The sequence below is a fragment of the Plectropomus leopardus genome, chromosome 24 (assembly GCF_026936395.1).
Source record: "Plectropomus leopardus strain MGB_pleo_1.0 chromosome 24, ASM2693639v1, whole genome shotgun sequence".
NCBI classification, from domain to species: domain Eukaryota; kingdom Metazoa; phylum Chordata; class Actinopteri; order Perciformes; family Serranidae; genus Plectropomus; species Plectropomus leopardus.
The window spans coordinates 3,345,322-3,366,449 of NC_142199.1; the positions used below are offsets into that span (position 1 = coordinate 3,345,322).

The 21,128-nt window shown below is 39.0% G+C and overlaps 1 protein-coding gene across 2 annotated transcripts in view; it reads left to right on the forward strand.

Annotated features, from left to right (window-relative positions):
* Nucleotides 1-291: 291 nt before the first annotated feature.
* Nucleotides 292-21,128, forward strand: part of LOC121963066 (activin receptor type-2A) — a 57,698-nt gene continuing 36,861 nt past the window's right edge. For both annotated transcript variants that reach the window (XM_088074768.1, XM_088074769.1), the window contains exon 1: nt 292-1,237. In XM_088074768.1, the coding sequence (XP_087930894.1) occupies nt 1,183-1,237 (55 nt within the window). In that variant the 5' untranslated portion in view covers nt 292-1,182. The remainder of the gene's footprint in view (nt 1,238-21,128) is intronic.

Genomic DNA, 21,128 nt, shown 5'->3' on the forward strand with positions numbered 1-21,128 from the left:
AAAAAAACTATGTTTATAGCACTTTCTATAAAATAATATGATAAAATGAGTTGCAATAATCAAACGTGTGCATAATTAGGTATAAAACACAGTAAAATTCCCTTTAAATGATGTGGGATCAAATGACATTTTATTAACACTATCAAATATTAAAAACGCGTGTTCATAATTATGACAACGGTACTTAAAAATAAACGCCCACACACATTCCATTGCACATTTTATTTTGAAACGCCTCGCCGGAATCTTTACGTACAAGCGCGCGTACGTTGACGCTGGCCAGTGACGCCATCTTGAAATTGTCCCGAGCAGAGGAGGCGAGGAGGAGACGGACTCTGGAAAAGCAGCTCGTCCTGAACTCGGTAGCTGCGTTAGCTACACGGATTAACGGCAGCTTTCTGCGTTATTGCTAACGTACGATCGCCATCGCACTTGTTCATTCGAGTGATTTCGACGGAGGAAGGTTGTTTGGCCCACTTTGGAGCGGGCTAACGCGCCGGAGGGGAGCCCCGTAATCGGTTGTTTGTTTCCCTGTCGGAGCGGACGGAGCTCTTGGTTTTGGCCGGGCAGCTCCGCCGGACTGTCGGACGAAACTGACGCTTCCACTCGGAATATAACAGCAGCAATACATGTTTTGAAGCAACTACTTCGCGTGTGAGATGTTAGAAATGCTAATATCAGCGCCTGTTTTAACGTTTTAAAGCTATGCGACGGAGCCTGTCGAGGAGAAGTTTGATTAGAGAGCGGAGTGCGCTCGATTTCCAGTCCGATGGATGTTAGCCCTGCCCGGCTGTGGCTCGGCTCTCTGCTCCGGTGCTGTGAAAATAACAGGTCAAACACCAAAAACAGGCACAGGTGAACACGTCTGATCACACAATGCTGTGGCAAGTACACGACAGCTTTGGCTTGAATGCCAACAAGTCGCCCTCCATTGCTTGTCTGTAAAACCTGGAAATACCTCCAACCATCCCCTCCTCTTCCTCAACCCCCTCCTCTTCATATTTTTTTGGACTTGCATTACCTGGGATATTTTGGATATTTCTTTTAAAGATGTCCTATTTGCAGAGACAGTGCTCTCTGGAGCAGCTTGACTTTTAATTTGACTGAGTCTTTTTTGCAATTTTTGGGGTGTTTTTTTATTTTTATTTTCTTTCTAGTCAGAGGAACAGATTCGGATGGAAAATGGGAGACGCCACCAAACTGGCCTTCGCCGTTTTCCTTATCTCCTGCTCTTCAGGTGGGTGTGGAGCGGGGTATGCATGGCTTATTGTCAGCTGTGGAAAATCCACTGTAATGCATATTGTTACCTCTGCAGAGTGCAATGCATAGCTCGTTGTTTTATGTGGAAAATGTAGTGCAGGGATACTCCACTTGCTCTGCTTGGGGGCCACTTTTGCAAAATGACAGGAGGCTTGGGGCCATTCGCTGCAGCCCCATACATGTTTCCAGGATTTTAGGACGTTTTGGGGATATTAGGGAGTTGCTCGGATATCCTGCACGTTTAGGATGTTACTAGGATTGGAGGACATTTCTATGATTTAAGGATGTTTTAAAGGATTTTAGAAAGTTTCTAGGCTTTTAGGATGTTGCTGGGATTTTAGGACATTTCTAGGATTTTAGGATGTACCAAGGATTTCAGGACATTTCTGGGATTTTAGGACATTTTATAATATTTCTAGGATTTAAGGACAGGGTTTGAGCACATTAGGGACCCTCCTCTGCCTGTTTTATAAATAAGCTCTATTTTGATGCTGTTTTTGTATACCAAAAATACCAAAACAGTTCCCATATATTTTTGTTATGAATATGAAATTGTTGAAGGGCCACCTGACAGCCTATCGGGGGCCAGATTTGGCCTGCCGATCATAAGTAGAACATCACAGATGTAGTACACTTCTGTAGGATGGTGGGAAAATCACAGTTTGCCTGCCACCTCATTATAAATGCCCTTTTTGCATCGTCCATGTGTGGTTATGCATTGCACATGTTGTAGAAATTGAGCCCAAGTTTGGGTCTGTGGATCTCAAGGGGTCCTTGAGGGGCTCCAATTGGGACAAACCAGTACAGACTGGGGTTTTAAGCTTAGTGTTAGTAGGAGAAAGGATAATATTGGACTGTGTGAAAACAACGTAAAGCTACCTCAGAGAGTATTAACCTCTTTGCAATTTGGTTAAGATTTTTTTTGTAAAAAGATGGGAGAATGCAATAAGCAACTTAACATGACATGCCCAAAACATTAGTGAAAATTTGTTCAGGAAAATGTTTTTAAAAAGCATAACCTGAAAATAAGAAAAAAAGATCAAGCAGAAAGTGCTGAAAAATGTTTGAAAAGATTATATTTTTTCTGTAATATAATTTTAACTATAAAATGATTATATGAATATATATTTTTCTGGAACTTTCTCCCTATTTTTTGGGCATAATGTTCTAATAATCCTCTCCTCTTTTTTAAAACTATTTTTTTTCTTGTCTTCTTTAACTTATTTCTTGTAATTTGTGGTACATTTCTTGCAAAGTTTGTTCATGTTTTTTATAGAAATCAAACCAATTTGCTCTGGTTGTAAAGGGTCAAATCGCTTGTGAAAGACAGCAAAAGAAAACTGATGTCCAACTTTCAAGGGGCATAAAAATCTTGTATCTTCAGTCACCTGTAATGCACAATAATAATGGCTTAAAAGGTCATGGAAAGTCTGATTCATATACGAAGAAAGGGGAAACTCAGTGTGGGTGGTCTCAACCTTTTTGCAGCACATTCAGTTGTTTACGATGTTTATTATAACACCGTTAAGTGTCAAACCTCATAGCAGCAGAGCAATTTCCAGCCTCCGTGCTGGTGCACATTCTTTATGTGGACTCATTTCCCAGGGGTGGATGCACAGTGAACGCCAGCGGGGTCAGTGAGGTGATAATAAGCTGAAAAGGGTCAACCCAGCAGTGCTATTTTTTCTTGCACAGCATCGAGGGCAAAAGAATTGTATTGTTTGATCTGCTTGTACTGGTTTAAACTACAAAAAACCCATTTCATCCTACTTATTTTTGAAGATTAAACCAGACTGGATCATTATATAGACATGCAATGTGTTGTTTGAGGTTTGACACATGCTTTACACATGTATATATGTATATATGTACAGTCTCTTAGTTTTTTTGTTTTTTTTTTTATTAATAATGTGTGCTCTTTATTCTCTTGTTCTTACTGCATGGCGCTGCTACACCCCAATTTCTCAGTTTTCAGAGAAATAAAGTATATCTATCTATCTATCTATCTATCTATTTAATTTACACATTATCATGATTTTTCCCATTTTTCTCGGCTTGATGATCCACTGCATGCAGCCCTGAACCTGTTTCATATCCCCAAATGACACAGTTTATCCTCAAATAACACCAAAATGGTACTTTTATGACCAGGCAGTGTTCGTCTAAAGGCGAGTGGGAAACTGAAACTGTGATCATAATAACTGAATTTGTTGTGATGTTTACTTCATCACAGAAAGGTGAATAAAGGAACCTGTTGCTTTTTTGAGCAAATTGATGAGATTTCTTTAAAAAAAAAAAAAAAAAAATAGGAAGAAGGCGACAAGCAGCTTAACAAGAAATGGCTCAATTACCTAAAAATAATAAGAAAAAAAAACAAGCAAAAAAAATGACCCTAAGGAAAAACATCCTTTTTCTTGTCGACATTTTCCCTCGCTTTTCATTATATCTAACAATACCCCCAAATAATTTTAAGGACATCTTTTTTGTCATCTTGTCCTTTTTTGTTTGCAGTTTGCTGGACATATCTTGCAAAGTTGATCATTATCTTTTCTTCCATGTTTTGGAAAGAAATCTAATAAATGTTGTCTTGTTTTAGAGGATTAAATGCTTGTCAAAGGAGCCTAAATGCAGGACAAGTTGTTTATCCAGGTGTTAAAGCGTTAAACCGCCAAAAAAAACAACTCATCCTGCTTAAATTTAAGATTCGACTAAACGCGTAATGTTTTGTTTTCGGGTTAAATGTAGAAATTATCATGGTTTTTCTGATTTCATGGGCTTGATGTTTGAATGCATGCAGCACTGGACCGGTTCCATCTCCCCAAATGACACAGTCTGTCCTTACATAACACCAGAGCGGTACCTTTAAGACCCGCCAGTGTTCATCTCAGTGTCTAAATGCGAGTGGAGATCATAATACCTACATTTCTTCACATGACAGAAAGGTGACGATTTGTAAACCAGTGCCTTTAACCCTTTGATACCTGCAAAGATTGGCTTCATTTATTTCAAAAATAAATGAAGCCAAGAAAATTACCTGAAATTTAGCACAAATCGGAAAAAAAGTTAAAATAACAATAAAGGCAATAATAGAAAAAAATTCATTGAAAATTGTTAATAATTATAGTAATAATACTAATAAAAACAAATAAAAGACATTTTTTAATTATTAACCTAAGTGCTAAAATGTCAATGTAATTAACTTTAATGTATATTAACTTATTTATATTTTACTTTTTCCATCTTTTTTATTAATTAATTTATTTTTTTAACTAATTTTTAGTTCATTTTCTTGTCTCCTTTTTCTAATTTCTGCAGTTTGTAGGACATCAAACACCAAAGAAGTCAATTCAGTTTGCTCTTGTTCGAAGGTTTAAACACGTTAAAGGCATCTAAATGCAGCACATGAAATGTGATGTCCTGCCAGGTTTCCGCGGGTTAAAAAAACAACAGGTCCATGCTGCTAACAGCTAGTATTGTAGTGTGAATTTTCTGTTGTTGGTTTGCCTGGATTGTGATTGACAGGAGGTGGGGCTTAGCGTAACCACAGAGATTGCATGAGTTGAAAGAATAATCTGTAAAAAAAAAAAAATCAGACTTGAAGGCAGAGTTGTTGTCAGATTGTTGTGCATCAGCAGAACTTAGATTACTAGAAAATGTGTTGATTTCAAGCAGAAAACATTTTAAATTTAAAATGCTTGTGCAAACTGGTTTTCTGTGCTCTTTCGAAGTGACCATGCTTATAAAACGTCCACTGCACCGATAAAAAAACTGTTCCAATTAAGAGTTGAGAAATGGAAAAGGTAAAATAAAATCTCAAGTCGCAGCAGAGTTGTCCTTATACGGCGAGCCCCGGGGTGTCTTTTGAGCGTTTGAGTAGAAATTAAAAGGCTTCTCAAATACGGTAATAGTCGGGGTTGGTTAGAGTGTAAGCCAGGTGCTGTCTTTATTGCACAGCGCAGCAGATGATTATTCCTCTCGCTCATTACTGTGTGAAGTGGGGAAATGAATGGTTCCTACTTGAGGTGGAATAATAATCCTCCATGAAATCCAAGTTGAATTGGCACAGCTCAAGACGACACCAAGAAACCTCTGATAAGGGCAGGGCACTTAGCCCAGAGTGGTTTTATTTGATGAGGCCTATTGCAACATGCCAAAATATTCAAGATAACGTCGAGATTTTCATTCAAAGACTTCGAAATGCAGCCTCTTTGTAAGAACCGCAGTTGTTTGGCAACGAACAGCTCCAGTAACAGTTACATTTCACCTGACAACGATAGTGTTTTGTCCAGCAACCAAAAATTAATTTGTGTACAGTGATGTGAAACTGAAACTAAATTAATCGCCAACTAATCTCCTAATCTTTTTTGTTTTTAAAAATGTCAAAAAAAATTTATCTTAGCTTTTGAAATGTGAATATTTTCTGGTGATTTTCTTCCTCTATGACAATATTTTTGGGTCATGGATGAAACAACTAAACAACTATTACTACTACTCCTACAACTATACTACAAACTCACCTTTTCTGACATTTTGTAGACCAAACATCTAATCTATTAAGATTGATCTACATTAAAATAATAGTTAGTCGACTAACTAATTGACACAAAATTAATATGCAAAAATTTTGATGAAGCCAAAAATGAAAAACTGATAACTGGTTTCAGTGCCAGTTAATCTTATATTATAGTTATGGGAATATCTTCAGCGTTTTGAAATCATGGGTTTTCTGAACTTGTGAATGTTACTTTTCACGACATTTTAGGGCCTGAACATCATGATAAGTTATTGGGAAATTAATCAATAAGACATGAATCGTCATTAGCAACTCATTTGAGTTTTATTTTCCTAAAGAACTTTTATTTTATGAATTATTGTCATGTTTTGGTGCATAATGCTACACTTTTCAGCAAAAGACAACTCAGCTGTTGTAAAATGCAGTTAATGTTAAATGACTCTTATAATACATGCAATATTTTTTCGCACAATTTTTAATCTTTTAGATTAAATTGTGCTCACTTATCTGATTTTTTTAGTTTTTTCTTGTAGACTAGTCGATGACAGGGTTGGTGATAAACTTTAATTCGCCACACAATAGATTACCTTTTTTTTGGCAGGTGAGTGAAGCAAATCTAGCAGCCACTTTTGCATATTTAACAAGATTTGCTGGAGCTAATTTCCAACCCTGGTTGACTGGTCTGAGTTTAAACTTCTGCTTAAACGTCATACATATTAGCCTTGTCAACACTTTCAAACTTAAATATTAATGTTTGAAGCAATTGTGCCAAGAAAATGTTCAGTATTTTTGCCAGTAAATGATAAATTAATGTTCAGCATTAGCATGCCATATGCAGTTTATGAGATCTCCTTTACAAGATTTCTGAGTATTTATGAATATTCACCGTTGCTTAATTAAGCCTTAAAACCAGACATGACTTGCTTTTGTAATACGCTCTTATTTTTGGAATAGAAGGTGTCGGTATGCATGAATAAAACAAGCATAGATGTGAAATTTGACCTGGTTTAGTGTTGCATTCAGCAGCTGCCTGGTGTTTTGATCCATGCTGGCATGTGTAAATGCTGCTGTAACACATGGCGGGTCAAGGTTGTCTGCCAAAGTGTTGATGTGACAGGATAGTAAATGGGATTCTTGTGCATGTTTTGCTACTTTGGGCTAAGTTTGAAAACAGGCTCCTTCGATATTTTATTTCCAGGGAACTCTGCAGGCAGATGTTGAACCAAAGTTACAAGAAAAATAAAGGAGGTTTCTTTATTCGTCTATCAACACGAGGCAATTTTGCACAACACGGTTGAAATTGTCTCCTCGCATACCCGTCCTTTTTACACACACGTGCGTTGCAAAAAAAATCTAATCATTATTTTTAAAAGTTCAAAGGCTGGTTTTCGTCATATTGATAACTGTGCTTTAAACTTTTTTTGTCAAAATGTAACATTTGGTAGATTCAAAACCATGACAATAGAAACAATGTTAAAGGTTTTTTAGTGACTATGGAAACAGATAAAATAGACGAAATAAATCTGTGGTCAGTACGTTCTGTACTAAGTTTTACACCCACAGTTTATATTTTTTGCTACTTCTTAAATGACACAGTAACAACAGACAGACTGTGAAGAAGTCTTTCTGCTGAGACCAGGGCAGAAATCATGTTTACACGTGCTAATATTTGACATTTTTACATCGTCATATGAAATAGCCGGTTAGTCAGTCACGTTAATTTTCTAATATATTATTTATATGACTTGTGTAGAAAGTGTAGTACTAAAATAACTTTTAATGTTGAATCAAAAAACGCGTACGCATAAGTGGCCGGCGAAAGGTGGACGGTCGGTGGGTCCCCTTGTCTCGCCGTCCTCTTCTTCTATGGCTGCTACTGTCTTCTTCTGGTTAATTTTGGTTGATAACTGTCGTTTAAGTTGCATTACCGCCCCCCTCTGAGGGCGTATGGGTGGTTTAATTATACGGAGGATTTATCAAACTTTTATTATGTTATTATATTATGGAGATAATTGTCGTTATTGTTTTATCGCCCAGCCCAAATGCAGGGGTCAGCTACAGTGCGACCCCGCTGGAGCAGTTTGATATTTTTTAGCCTCGATGTTTCCCATTCGCAGTGCTGAAATGTAACTAACTTACTTACATAGGTGCAAATTTCAGGTACTTGTACTTTAGTTGAGTCTTTTCTTTTCATCCCACTTCATACTTTTACTTCACTACATCTCAGAGGGAAATATTGTACTTTTACTGCATTACATTCAGCTGAAAAGTTTGCTTACAAATTACTTTACAGACATGAGGAGAGTGCAATCACTTAGCTGATCGACAAAATTATTATAAATATTAATTTTTGGTAATTTCTTTTAAAAATAGGTTTGAGTTTTGGGGTGTTTTCTGTTTTTATTAAATTGGTGACTTTGGTAATTATTTTAATCAACATAAACAGTAATAAACATTCAAGTCCTTTTCCCTTTTCTGTTTTTTATTAGTTTTGAATTTGGGCAGGTTTTTTTGTCTGTTTTTTGATGAGGGTGCTCTTAGTTTTCATGCATTAAGTATATTTTCCTGATTATACTCACTTATTTTTAATGTTGGGACTTTAACTTGATACAGAGTAGTTTTGCGGTGTGATATTAGGACTTTTAAACTTCCTCCACCACTGCCCATTAAGTGTCAGAAATCAGACACGTGTGTCAGCACATGCATAATAACCTACATGATCAATCGTAGCCATGCTAACACAGTTAATTATGCACACTTAAAACAAGCTGTATGTTTTATACGGTTGATTACGGCAACATTTCCCCGTCATATGACTGTTTGACCCTTTGACCGTCTCATTTTTTCTAATGAGATAATGAGTATAAATGGGTCTAAGTTGAAGCAACAAGACCCTGGCCTGTTTCTCTGACATGATCTGAATGCGTCCCAAGCAATCAACCCCTGGCTGCAGAGGTCAAACCGCAGTGTAAAAGTCATGTTTTGATGGTAATTTAGGGGAAATGGCTGTTTGAGTTTCTGCATATATCTACCACTGAGGCTGATAAGTCGAGTCTGGTGCTTTGCCTTCACATTTGGCCTCCTTTTTTGTACACTGCAGCAGTTTCACACAGACATTGATCCTCTTGCACACCAGTGTAAGGTTACATCAATATGGCGAGGATGAAGCAGCTCTGTTTTTTTTAATCCTCAGCAGCACAACAGATCTGATGATTCAGTTTCAGCTCTGCTACACATCAACTTGAAACGGTATCTGAGCTCAGTCATCAGACCAGGCTGCGTTCTGTCCCATTGAACTGGGGGAAACTAACATTTACCAGTTGCATTAACTGGGCCACTTGGTTGACTTCCTTGCCAGCAGATTAAGTCTCTCAGTCGCCAAGCTGCTTCTTTTTTTTCCTTTTGAGCAAGACGTTGAATGTCTCTCAGCTCTGAGCTCCGAGCTCTGACCTCCCTTCAGAGGTTGCAACACTTTTTTTCCCTTAGATGTGTTTTATGGTTCACAGATGTGATATTGGACCCCGTCTTTTGAAGGCTGCACACCTCAAAATGTTAAATAACTTGTAGATGTTGTAACACGAGCACATGCAAGATGTGAAAACGCCTGACCTTTAAAATCGAAGTTAGAACTAACAAGTCATTTCTTATTGATTAATATGTTTTGCACGGTTTGAGTACTATTTAAATACAACCTTATTCAAACTATGAAAGTTTTGCCTTCATTTGGCAAAAGACACCCCTTTCTAAAAATCAATTAATCATAAGAATACATATAAAGTGTTCTTTTTTTAAAACTAAAAACCTAGAAACACCATGTTCAGTTGTTAAAAATCTGGAGCTCAAATAAAGGCAAACTGTGCTGTTACAAACTGTCCTAGCTGCTGACTAAAACTAATGTTTACTCAGGCTGCCTGAGCAAATTATTTACTCTTTAAAGACTTTAAAATCATGACAAGTGCACTGAAATGATGGTTAAATCAAAGAGTGGAAAGCAAATTGCTTTTGCTAGCAATCTGAATAGTTTTTTTGTGTGATCTTGCCCAAGGTTGCTTTTTTCATGTAATTCTGTACATCACATTCAACTACTTTCAAACGTGAAAAAGCAGTACAAAATGTGCCTAAATTAAAGGAGATCTCCAATGCTCATTTTCAGGTTTATACTTGTGTTGTGGGTTTCTACCATGGCATTTTCAGTTTAATTTAGTGTATTTGCACATACACATGTATAGAAAAGACAGAAAAGGAAAATTATAAAAGTTTAATCACTGCACAGGAGAGGTAAAAAGCCAAAAGTGACATATGAAGATGCTCATAAAAAGAAGAACAAAAATCGCACAATTAAGTCTTTGCAAATTAGAGTCCTCTTCAGATGCTTTTTTAAGTAATTAAACTGTTCATTGATTATATTGATGGGGAGTTATGTTGGAAATTATTTTAAAACTCTGGCCACATTCATAACATACATGTGACACCATGACGTCATATCAGGCAGAAAATAAATAAAAGCATTACAGGTCTCCTTTAATGCGTACGAGGTTTGTTTTTCGTCACTACATTGAAAACATTTTGACTGTGACTCAACCACTCTCCCAAACCATCCTGTGCCCTTCTGCCGCAGTGTTTTGGGTGTTTCCTGGAGCGGTCAGAGGCCGGCTACCAGCTCTGTCCCATTTTCCCCCTATCTATTTCTAATATGTTCCCCTGAATTATGCATTAGGCTCCAAAAGCACAGGTGTATTTGTTAAGGCCAGATGTAGCCTCGATTTCCCATCGGGCCCAACTAGTCAGACTGCCTCCTTCCAGGGCCGTGTATCATTCTGTGCCTTAACATCATAAAAACAAAAGGGCTGTGCTCGTTCATGTTCACAGAGGTAAAATGGTGACCAAAACAGCATGTTGCCAGATCTGGGGAGGGGAAATTATGACCCTCCTAAAATTAGACCACTGCCAGGTGTTTAGTACTCACACAGGCGACATGAATGTGGTTTTTGTTGTGTGCATTTTAGTGATGCAGGAGTCTCTGGATGCATTATGCAGTTGAGGATAAAGTTTGCAGTGATGCTTTTATTTATATGCACACAGTGTTAGCAGTTAACCACTTAAAACCTGAGCAAATTGGCATAATCTCCTTCAAAAACATGAAAAGCAGTGAGGAACTTCACAAGACAATAACCAAAATTAGCAAGAAAATAGTGAAAAGCTTAACAGAAATTCCTGAAAAGTAGTTAAAAAAAGGTTAAAAAATTACAAAAAAAAGTAGGTAATGGTGTGAAAAGTGTTCGATGTAATTGACTTTATATATATATTTAAAAATTAAATAATTATTTTCAGATATTTATTTTCTAATATTTTCTATCTGTTATTTAATTTATTTTTTTCTTTTCTTATTTTTTATTTTTTAAAATGATGCATAATAGTGGTGTTTTTCAAAGTAGACTTCAATGATAATCTCCACAAAATACTGAACTTTGGAGCTTTCCATGGACCCCATCAAAGGGCCAAAGTTTTCTCCATTATTTTTCTGGCAAATTTGATCAACTGCGGTCGACTTAATCTCCGTTATTTTGCATGAGACAGGCATTAATGAAACTAAATACCACTGGAAAGAAAGCACAGTGCAGGTGACCTTTGGAAAGTTCAGTTACAATCACTATTTCTCTGTTTGTTTATGTGTTGGGGAACTTTCTCTGGTCTTTGAACTGCATTGAAAATCCTGATTGATCGTGTTTATTATGTGTAAAAGGCAATGCAGGTAACCTTTTTAAAATCACGCAAAGATGTATTAACAGGTTTCAAAGGCCTTGGGCAGCCTCTTAAAACACACTCGCCACATAAATGACTATCTAAACTTTCACTACAATTAAGAATCATCAAAACAACATAATTGCTATTGAGGGGATTTTCGTCAGCAGCAGCAGCAGCGATTTGCTTCAACGTGCTCCTGGTATCACTGGGCTGTTGCCACACAGGACAGTACACTGGAAAAAGCAGCACAGAGGTTAAGTAATTAGAGGAAATCATTTGAAAGCCAGTTTAGTGTGAGGCTGACACCAGGCCGGTGCAGTAAATCTTACCAAACAGGTCAAAGCAAATGCAAAGGGATTATTCGCAAATGCTGTAAGGCTCTGAATCTTTTTATAACGGCAGTGGTAGGGGCAGCGAGGCGACTAAAATAACATACATATTTATTTAATTCAGAGTTCACCTCCTGGGAGGAAGCAGAGGTGTAGGCTTGGAAGAAGGCAGAGTAAGCTGGTTTGAGCACCACTGTCTCCTCATGATTTTGCTCGATACTGTAGCCATTATTATTAATCACTTAACAACAATAATGACAAACTACAGGTCTGAGTTTCACGGTGGTGAAAGGGTGTAGCATGGACCGAGAAGGAACCCATTAAATTTTGGCACAAATCGAAGTCAAGGGGCTGACAGATAAATTATTTTCACCTTTTCAGGGCTCAAAATACCACGTATATGTATAGTAAATTGGGGTAATGCGTGTAAAATTTGAGTTGTGCACATAATTAGGATCCTATGGGTGACCACAAATGTGCTTTAACCCTTTGAGACCAGGCTTGTTTTCTTTAAAAACATGGGTAGAAGGAGATGAGCAACAAAAGAAGAAATGACCCAAAAAATAGCAAGAAAACCAGAAAATTAGTTTAAAAAACATTAGAAAAAGCAAACAACAACAAAAAATTCCTTTAAAATTATAAGTATTCTGTAATATATTGTAAAATATATTCTTAGCTTTTTTTTTTCTTTTAAACTTGACAGCATTTTTAAAGTTAATTTTCTAAATCTACTTATTTCTTGCAAATTGTCAGACATTTCTTACCAAGTTGCTCACTGCTGTTTTTTTCTGTCCTTTTGAAAGAAATCACACCAATTAAACCTGAGCTCAAAGGATTTAATACTTGAGTCGTGTATGAAAGCAGCACAAAAAAATGGATGTCGGTCCTGGTTTCAGAGGGTTAATGGGACAAAATATTTAGTTTTTACTTCTGATCTGTGACTGTACTTGATGAATTGAGACAGGTGTGCTAGCAGGGCCGAGCAGAAGCCACAGAGTCCATCCTCTAACCGAAAGGTCACATGTTTGACTTCCGCTACAGGCATTCATCCTGTCAGCGCCAGCGTCCTTGAGCAAAACCCTACCGGCTCAGCTTATTGTAAGTCATGCTGGATAAGAGCATCAGCTAAAAGCCTAAAATGTAAATGCAGACCGAGCGCACCTCTGTAATGGGAAGTCGATGAATTGCCCCTGTATCCATTACTGACTCAAATTAAAACAAATGATGGGGAAGATGGGAAGTCCAAGGTTGAAAAAACAACATCGCCTTTAGTGTGTGGCCCTTTTTATTTTAGGTGACGAACTTGAGCTCTTGGAGTCTCAAAATATAGATTTAATAGCTTTTTTGACGTATTCACATATACAAGATGATTTTATTACGGTCGGGACCACTTGATGTGTCGGTACCCCGGAGAACGGTCCAGAACGGTCCTTTACTGTAATTAATGCATCCTGCAGATGTTGCTTTATGTGCTTGGGAGAGTTTCAGTCTAGACAGGCTGGCTGCTCAGACGGAGAGGCCCTGCTTTGATCCTTGATTAAAAACTGCGAGCTGTACATTCATCATGCTCTTGTTTCAGGCTCTCTCGAGGGTCCTTGCCTGCTTTACGCTCCTCCTTCCTCCTCCTCCTCCTCTTCGTCTTCGTCCGTCTCTTGCCAAGATTCCTCACTGTCATGAAGGTCGCTCTAACCTCTTATCACCGAAACCACTAAAGGGTAATGGTGTCTCGGGCACTCGGCGGGCCGGGGTGAACACTGTTTGCTCGTGATATTGCGGGTTCGTTATCCGGCCATTATTGTTGCTGTCACTTTGTGTTACTATCTGACAAACCTCAAATGTCATTTAGGATGCATCGAGCAGCGGCCATGTGACCTGCAGAGACATCAACAGGTCTTTGCTTTGACATTTATTGTCCTGTAATCAACACAAATAACATATTTACAAAGAGAAGGTAGTAAATCAGGACAGGAATGTCTGCTGAAGGCCAGAATAATACAATTGCTTGTAACGGACTACAGCTGCGTCCGAAATTCCATACCAACATGCTATTTAGCGCACAAAAACACTTAGCATGAAGCATGTATTGCATACTGTTTCCGGTGAAATATTATGCAAATACTGGAGATAATGCAATGCAGGAAAGGACAGTGTTCATAATGGTGTTTGTAACGTCAAAAAAGCTACGGTTTAAGTCTAAGATTACACTTTTTACACAAGTGTCATATATTTTTTAAATTATTTTTCAATTGCAGGTACAGTTGACGTTTGCAACTGGCATCTGAAATGAACTCAATTTGACTCACATAGCACATTATACAAACATGCAGCACACAGCGCATCACATCGACACAAAGAAAAAAATGAACAAAATTTTGCACGACTTGAGCAAATTGGTTTCTTTCAAAAACATGGCGAAAAGGCAATGAGCAAGAAATGTTCTACAGATCACAAGAGATTAGCAGATTTGGAAAATGATTTTCAAAAAGCTAGTAAAAAAAAACATCTTTAGTTATCATAATTACATATAGAAATTATGTTACATATTTATTATAATTTTTAAGCAATTTTCTTCAGTTTACTTTTTGTTTTGTTATAATTTTTCTGTTTTTTGTTGGTTTTTTTATATCTCTTGTTTTTTCCCCCATGTTTTTGAAATAAATCAGGCACATTTACTCCAGTTTCAAAGGGTTAAAAAGCCTTAAATGTGTGTGTCTTACACCTGCAGACACGCTGCGTTAGGATACAAGATACTGCATGCTGCAAAGACTTAGCAGTATTATTGTCTTTTTAGGAAAAAGGGCAGAAAACTGAGCATTTTGTGCAGGTAAATGCATTCATTGTTTCTTTTTTAGTGTGTCTTGAATACTGAAGGCTTTTCAGCTCTTGTAGCTGACTTGTCTTTTGACACTGGTGGCTCACTTGTTGCTCAAATCTTTATCTGAATTGCCAGTGAGGTGGAGAGGGGATTTGTTCAGTCTTGAAACTCTTGGTCTCCTGACAAGTTTTCCTTCCCGTGCAGAGAGTTTTGAACTCTCAGCAGCGCCTGGCAATCATCGAGTCATCACTGGCATTGATAAACAAAAGCATAAACCCTGCAGAAATACATTATAATCATTCTCTGCACCAGGGGAGGCAGTTTCTCAGCACCTGTAATATAATCTCAATTAAAAATACACAAGTGTTGGTGTTTTATTTTGGCTGCGCGGGGCCTCGTGACCAGTATGTGTCATTAGTTTACACTAAATATAAAGATGAGCCAGGAGTCAACGAGGTCGTCTGAAGGCTGGATGGATGAAAGAGGGATTTATTGACTCCCAACGTTTATTGGTTTGCCTTGTACAAATGTGAAGCCGAGGCGAGTGCAAACAGTGAACGTAATTGAACGGCAGGCGACGTGTCTTGGAGGGGGCCACGTGAGATGACTCAGAATGGGGCGGCGCATTAGTTGCACACATCGGCAGCCTGTGATCAAGTGTGGGCTAACCTTGAACACGGTGTATTTCTGTACAAGACTTTCTTTTGGTTTTCTAATGTGAGCAAAGCTGCCAGAGCTGAACACGATATCATATTTTGATTACCTTGGCAGTATAATGGTATAAGTGATGTGAATGATGATACTGTTTTTAAAGGTTTTCTTCTCAGCCTGCGGTGCCTTGTGATGAGTGCTTGAGGCACACTCAGTGGCTTTACAGCAGTGGATTTTTGGGAGATTTCTAACTGAACTGGACTGCATTTTTAAAGGACCAATCTACATCCTGAGCAATGATACTCAACTTTAGGCCCACGGGCCAAATCTGGCCCCCGGTAGGGTGCTGGGTGGCCCCTCAGCCATTTCTGAATTTACAATAAGAATAAAGTGACTCACACTAGGAATAGTTTTTGTACTTTTAGTATTCATAATGTGCTAGAGTGCATAAAAGTGCGTCATAGAAACAGCCTAGGAGCCTACAAATGTCCTGAAATCTGAGAATTATCCTGAAATCCTGTACATGACCTAAAAGCCTGGAAATGTCCTAAAATCTTGGAAATGTCCCAACAAAAAACATCCCAAAGTCCTAGAAATGTCCTAAAATCCTATAGTTGTCCTAAAATCTGAGAAATGTTTTAAAATAGAGTCAATGTTTGTGGCTGCTGCGACTGGCCCCTGGCCTCTTGTCATTTTGCAAAAGTGGCCCCCGGGCGAAGCAGGCTGAGTGTCCCTGCCCTGCGGTATACGCAATGCTTCGTCTGCCAGTCTTCTTCTCTGCTTCCTCTTCCATTCTTCACTTATTGATTGCTTGTTTTATAAAAATGAATTGAAATGCCCATGCTGCAGACTTTGTGATATTGCAATATCACTGCAAACTCAATACACGGTTCAGCTTAAAGCCCAAGTGGCACTTAACACACCCTTCAAATAAATCCAAACAATTCAAGCACAGAGGGGATTGAGGGGGAGCAGTGGGATTTTGCTTCTGCAGTACCCCGCGAGAGATAACGAGGAGTTTTAAATTGCCCGTCCTGTGAAGAATGTACGGTATGCAGTGGGCGACGGCAGCCCATTACGCACAGAGGACACAGGGTATGTGCTCCTTGTGCAGTGGGCGTTGATTCCCGGCGAGAGACTCAGGCGCTCTCCTGACCCGTCCGGCAACCGGCCCCATCAGTGCTAATTGAGGTGGAGACCAATGGGCGTTTGTCGCTCGGGCATACCAGCAGGGATTAAAGGGATTGGATTCAGTTGCTGAGTGCTGTGGTTTTTAATGCCCCCCACCCCACCCCCCCTCCCTCGCCGTGTCCCTCCTCCCGGCCGTGGAAAGACTGCGGTCTTTGTGACCAGCTCACCCGAGCCAAACCCGACCACCCCTGCCATGTCACGACACCATCTGATTGAGCGTTAATGTAGCACTCCGGCGAGAAGCAGGCTGCTCTGTAAAATTACCGTCTACTGTAAAATAGTGTCTGAGCGTCTCGGTGTGCAGACAAGACTGTTACCTCTCTGTTCATTCGGCCGCCGCCGCGAGATTACCACGACTGCTGGAGAAAATATGAAATTAATAAAATTACACAGCTTTGCCACATTTTCCACGAGAACGAACAAAACTCCTTTGTCTCTGTACCCATCTCATTATTTTCTCCACATCTCCTCTGTAATCATTTTCATGATTATCACCATCAGATACTTGAGGGTGATGAAGCTCTCACATCACAAAAACACTGATATAGCACTATCAAACTTTGTGCAATGGGACTTGAGAATCTGCCGCCTGCTCTAAGATGGTGGTAACCTCATTGTGGTCCCGGGGTCTCAGATGCCGCCCCTGGTCTCTGATGCCTGCGTTAGGCTATAAATGGTGTAAAAACAGCCAGAGGCTGCCCTAAAGGCAAGTAGAGGGATGCATTTGTAACCCGCAGTACCCACGTTTCTTGCACCTGTTGGTTTGTCATCAGGATGGAAGTGTTTTATTGCTCTTGTTGAGGCCTGTCATCATAGATACTGATGTTTGACAGCATATTTTCCCCGAAATATTGCAATAAATAATGTTTTTGTCATTTTACGACCATTATATGCCACTGACGTAATGGTATTATGTCACAATAATGCAGGTACAGACTTTTAAAGTTGACTTTTAATTCTCAAGAACAGTCAGACATTGAAATTGGGACTTAAAAAAAGTAGTTAACTCCACTTCCACTTATTCTGCAAAAAAAGGAGAAGAAAAAAGTAAAGGTAGAAGGCTACAACCAAGTTTTAAAAATGTCAGAAAAACTGTTATTCAAACATCATGTCGACAAAAATATTGAGGACATTCTTATGTAAACAAACAGACAAACAGAGAAATAATTGGTGCCATTTCCACATAATTACGTAATTATCGTTGCAGGTTTACTCTGAACGCTGTTGTCTGGTCAAAAAAATGTGTTTGCCCCATCCTGCAGGGAAATTACAAACAGACAAATGTAGCTTTTATGATTTTTTTTAAACCTAAAAAGATGCAGGTGACAGTTATTTATCTGTTTAATGAGCCACCTTGGGGAGAGGAGCCAGGTTTGATTAGAGCTGAAGCCGATCCTGACAGCTTAAAAAAATATGTTGCCTGAACCCAACTTCACCCTGAAGCCATGTCAAATCTTTCAATTTCACTCCCTCCATATCTCTCTGACACACACACACACACACACACACACAGAGTCTAAACTTGACTGCTATTTTCTTGCCTCTTCTTCGACTGCACACCATGCACAGAGTATTTTGAAGACTTATTTCAGACGTAAACTTCCGCTTTTTATCCAATGGATGCAGGAAGGTGTTACAGCACTACTATGATTAGCAGATTTCTACTAACTGGATGCAGTTATTCACACACACTCGTGCTGTATTTAGTTGTGTCTTGAGTCAGTTATGTGGGGGAGGAGTGTCAAATTGCATCAGGAGCAACAACAAGTGTTGCTGGGAAGCCAGGAGGCCAGCTCTGCAGACAGCGTTTTGACCCCTGGCCCCGGCCCTAACTTCCTTATTCAACACTATTCAAAGATCATCACTCACATTTGTTTTTAGCGCTGGTCGCGCATATTCCCACGCAAAACCAGCGCCCCGAACAACCATACATCACCTCAAATCTATTTCATCTCTGGCTGGACGCGGATGATAAGTTGATCCTTAAAACAAATTCCATCATAACGAACAATCCCTGCTCCTGGCAGGCGCACAAAAAAAGCCTTGATGAATGAGTTGTTTACCTACTTCGAGTGCAGGCCCGGCCCGCCAAAATGCCTTTTCATTATGAGGCTCCAGAGCAGAGTGCAGCCAGCCTGCCCTGTGACCAGTCGCAGAGAGGAAACTGGATATTAGTTCCTGTATTCCTCAGCAGTTGTCAGGCAAAATATGCCCGATGGACAGTTCTTGCGTCTGAAATGTCACTCTTTAATGCAGTTATTGACCGATAATAAACTCCCCTGTATTATTTTCCTTTCTTTTCAATTTCCACGCCTCTGTGTCGGTGATCGCCGCGGCCAGAGCCTGCGTGTTTTGTCCCATTCTTGTGATATCTCAAGAACATCATGAGGAAATAGCTACAAATTTGGCACAAACATCTACTTGGACTCAACGATGAACTGATTAGATTTTGGGGGGTAATTAAGCGTGGGGAGTTTTATTGACTTCCTCGACGCGTGATGTGGTTAAGCACGTTGTTTAGACGGCAGCAAGACATCCTGTGTGCTTTTTGTCCCCACCCAGGCATGATATATTAGGATAATCTACAAGGCAGTGCCACTAACGTTACGCCATTTGTCACCTAACGTTGTTATCCGACTGTTTAATATTGTCAGTTTACTTAAACTGCTGTGCACGAGTGAGAAACCGGCTTAAACTAACATTACATTCCTCTGTAACAGTGTGTGGCTGCTGCTGTAGTCTGTATAGCATTGAATTTTCTCGCAATTACACAAAAGAAATACCTTTGCTAGTGATAAAATAAATCCAAGTCATAACCATAGTTTGAATTCAATTACCTCAAAGATAAATATAGATTTTTTAGGGACATGACTGCTGTGATATACAGTCAGGGATTTAATTAACATATATGCCACAGGAATCCTTTCGAAAATGAGGTGCAGTATTTTTCTGATCAGACAAATAGGGTCTGTTATGATACTAATAATTATTATTAATGTCATAACACAGCATTGTTTTGGAAATTAGAGTAAATTAAAATATACTGCTAATGCCATTGTTTTTAGGAGAAGATGATTAAATACAATTATTTAAAATTTTAATTACACAAGTTTTTGATATTTATTTTTCTATAAATTATTTTTTTAATTAGTGAAGTAATTAAAAATAATCTTAAGAAGAAAATGATAAATTAATTGTTAGATTTGTCAACTAATCGAAAAAAATAATCATGAGATAAAAGGTCACGGTGACCTTGTCTGTCTCATTCTTGAGACGAAACATCTCGAGGGACTTTCTTCAAATTTGGCACAAACTTTCGTTGGACTCAGTGATTAACTAATTAAAATTGTTGTTTATAAGTCAAGGTCAGTGTGACCTTGCATTCATCTAATTCTTGTGAACAAAATCCGAAAAACAACTTCTTCAAATTTGGCGCAAACGTCCACTTGGACTCAAGAACAAACCGATAAGAATTTGGTGGTTTAAGGTCAAAGATCAAGGTCACTGCGACGACACAAATGTATTTATTTCTGCATTTTTTTAAGCTGACTGTCGTCGTGTTTTCGAACCAGAGATCAGTGAAACCAGACACGTGAATCACTTCCCATGTGGCAGAAAAAGGAAAAAGCAAATAAACAGTTGAATCATTGTGGTGTTAAGACAACTGGCCGTGGACACGAGCCAAGTATACATTTATTTATATAAAGACATGATATGTGTTCAAAACTGTGAGGCTAAGATGCAGCCTCTTTGGCAGATGTTGTTTCTCTCTGTGTTGCTGTGAAAACTCAAAGGAACAAAACTGTTTTTCCTGCTTCACAAGCTCAAGGATTCCTAAATTAATCAGACACTTTATCTGTCTCACCAGCCAGCTTTAGTTTTGGAGTAGAGAGGACAAAGCCCCCCAGGGCGTCAGCTGGCTACCTGCCAGAATGACTTAGTCGAAATTTCTCCAACGTTTGGCAGGTGGTTGGTGGTCATTTCCCACCCAGCATGCACCTCACTGGCCCTGGCTGCAGATCAGACCAGAACCATCTCTGCTGCGTGGCTCCGACCTCGTAGCACTCACACTTTGCTAATAAAGAGACATGTGCTGATACACAGGATCTGATGTAGCGCTCTCCGGTAAATTTTGTTTCCACTTTGAAAGTCTGGCCCGTGTTTGAGATGGAAGCGGCGGTGGAGTGAGAGCGTGTCATTTGAGTAAGAAAGTGAATTTGTGCCAGCTCAGGCTACTTAACTGTCTCATAAAAGGAAATGCTGCAGGAGAAATTGCTCATGGTCTCACAGTTGGAGAAATACAGTGTTGAGAAATAATGGGGAAAAAAATGCAGTTTTTCAGTGAAATGCCCGTTTCATGCAGAAAAGATTCAGACCTCCAAAACCTCAGATGTGTTTCTCAGGATTTTGAAGCATTCTTTAAAGGGGACATGTCATGCTTTTTCTTGTTTTCTGTCACATATAAATGTTAAATTGTCCGATTTTTATATTAAACATGGCTCAAGTTTCAAATAATGGGGTAAAACGAAATCCCTGTGAGCAAAACCCTCACGTTTCAGACCGTGCTGAATACTTTTTTGAACTTTTTTTCTGCTTTTGAGCTAAATTCAGCTCAAGGCGGACC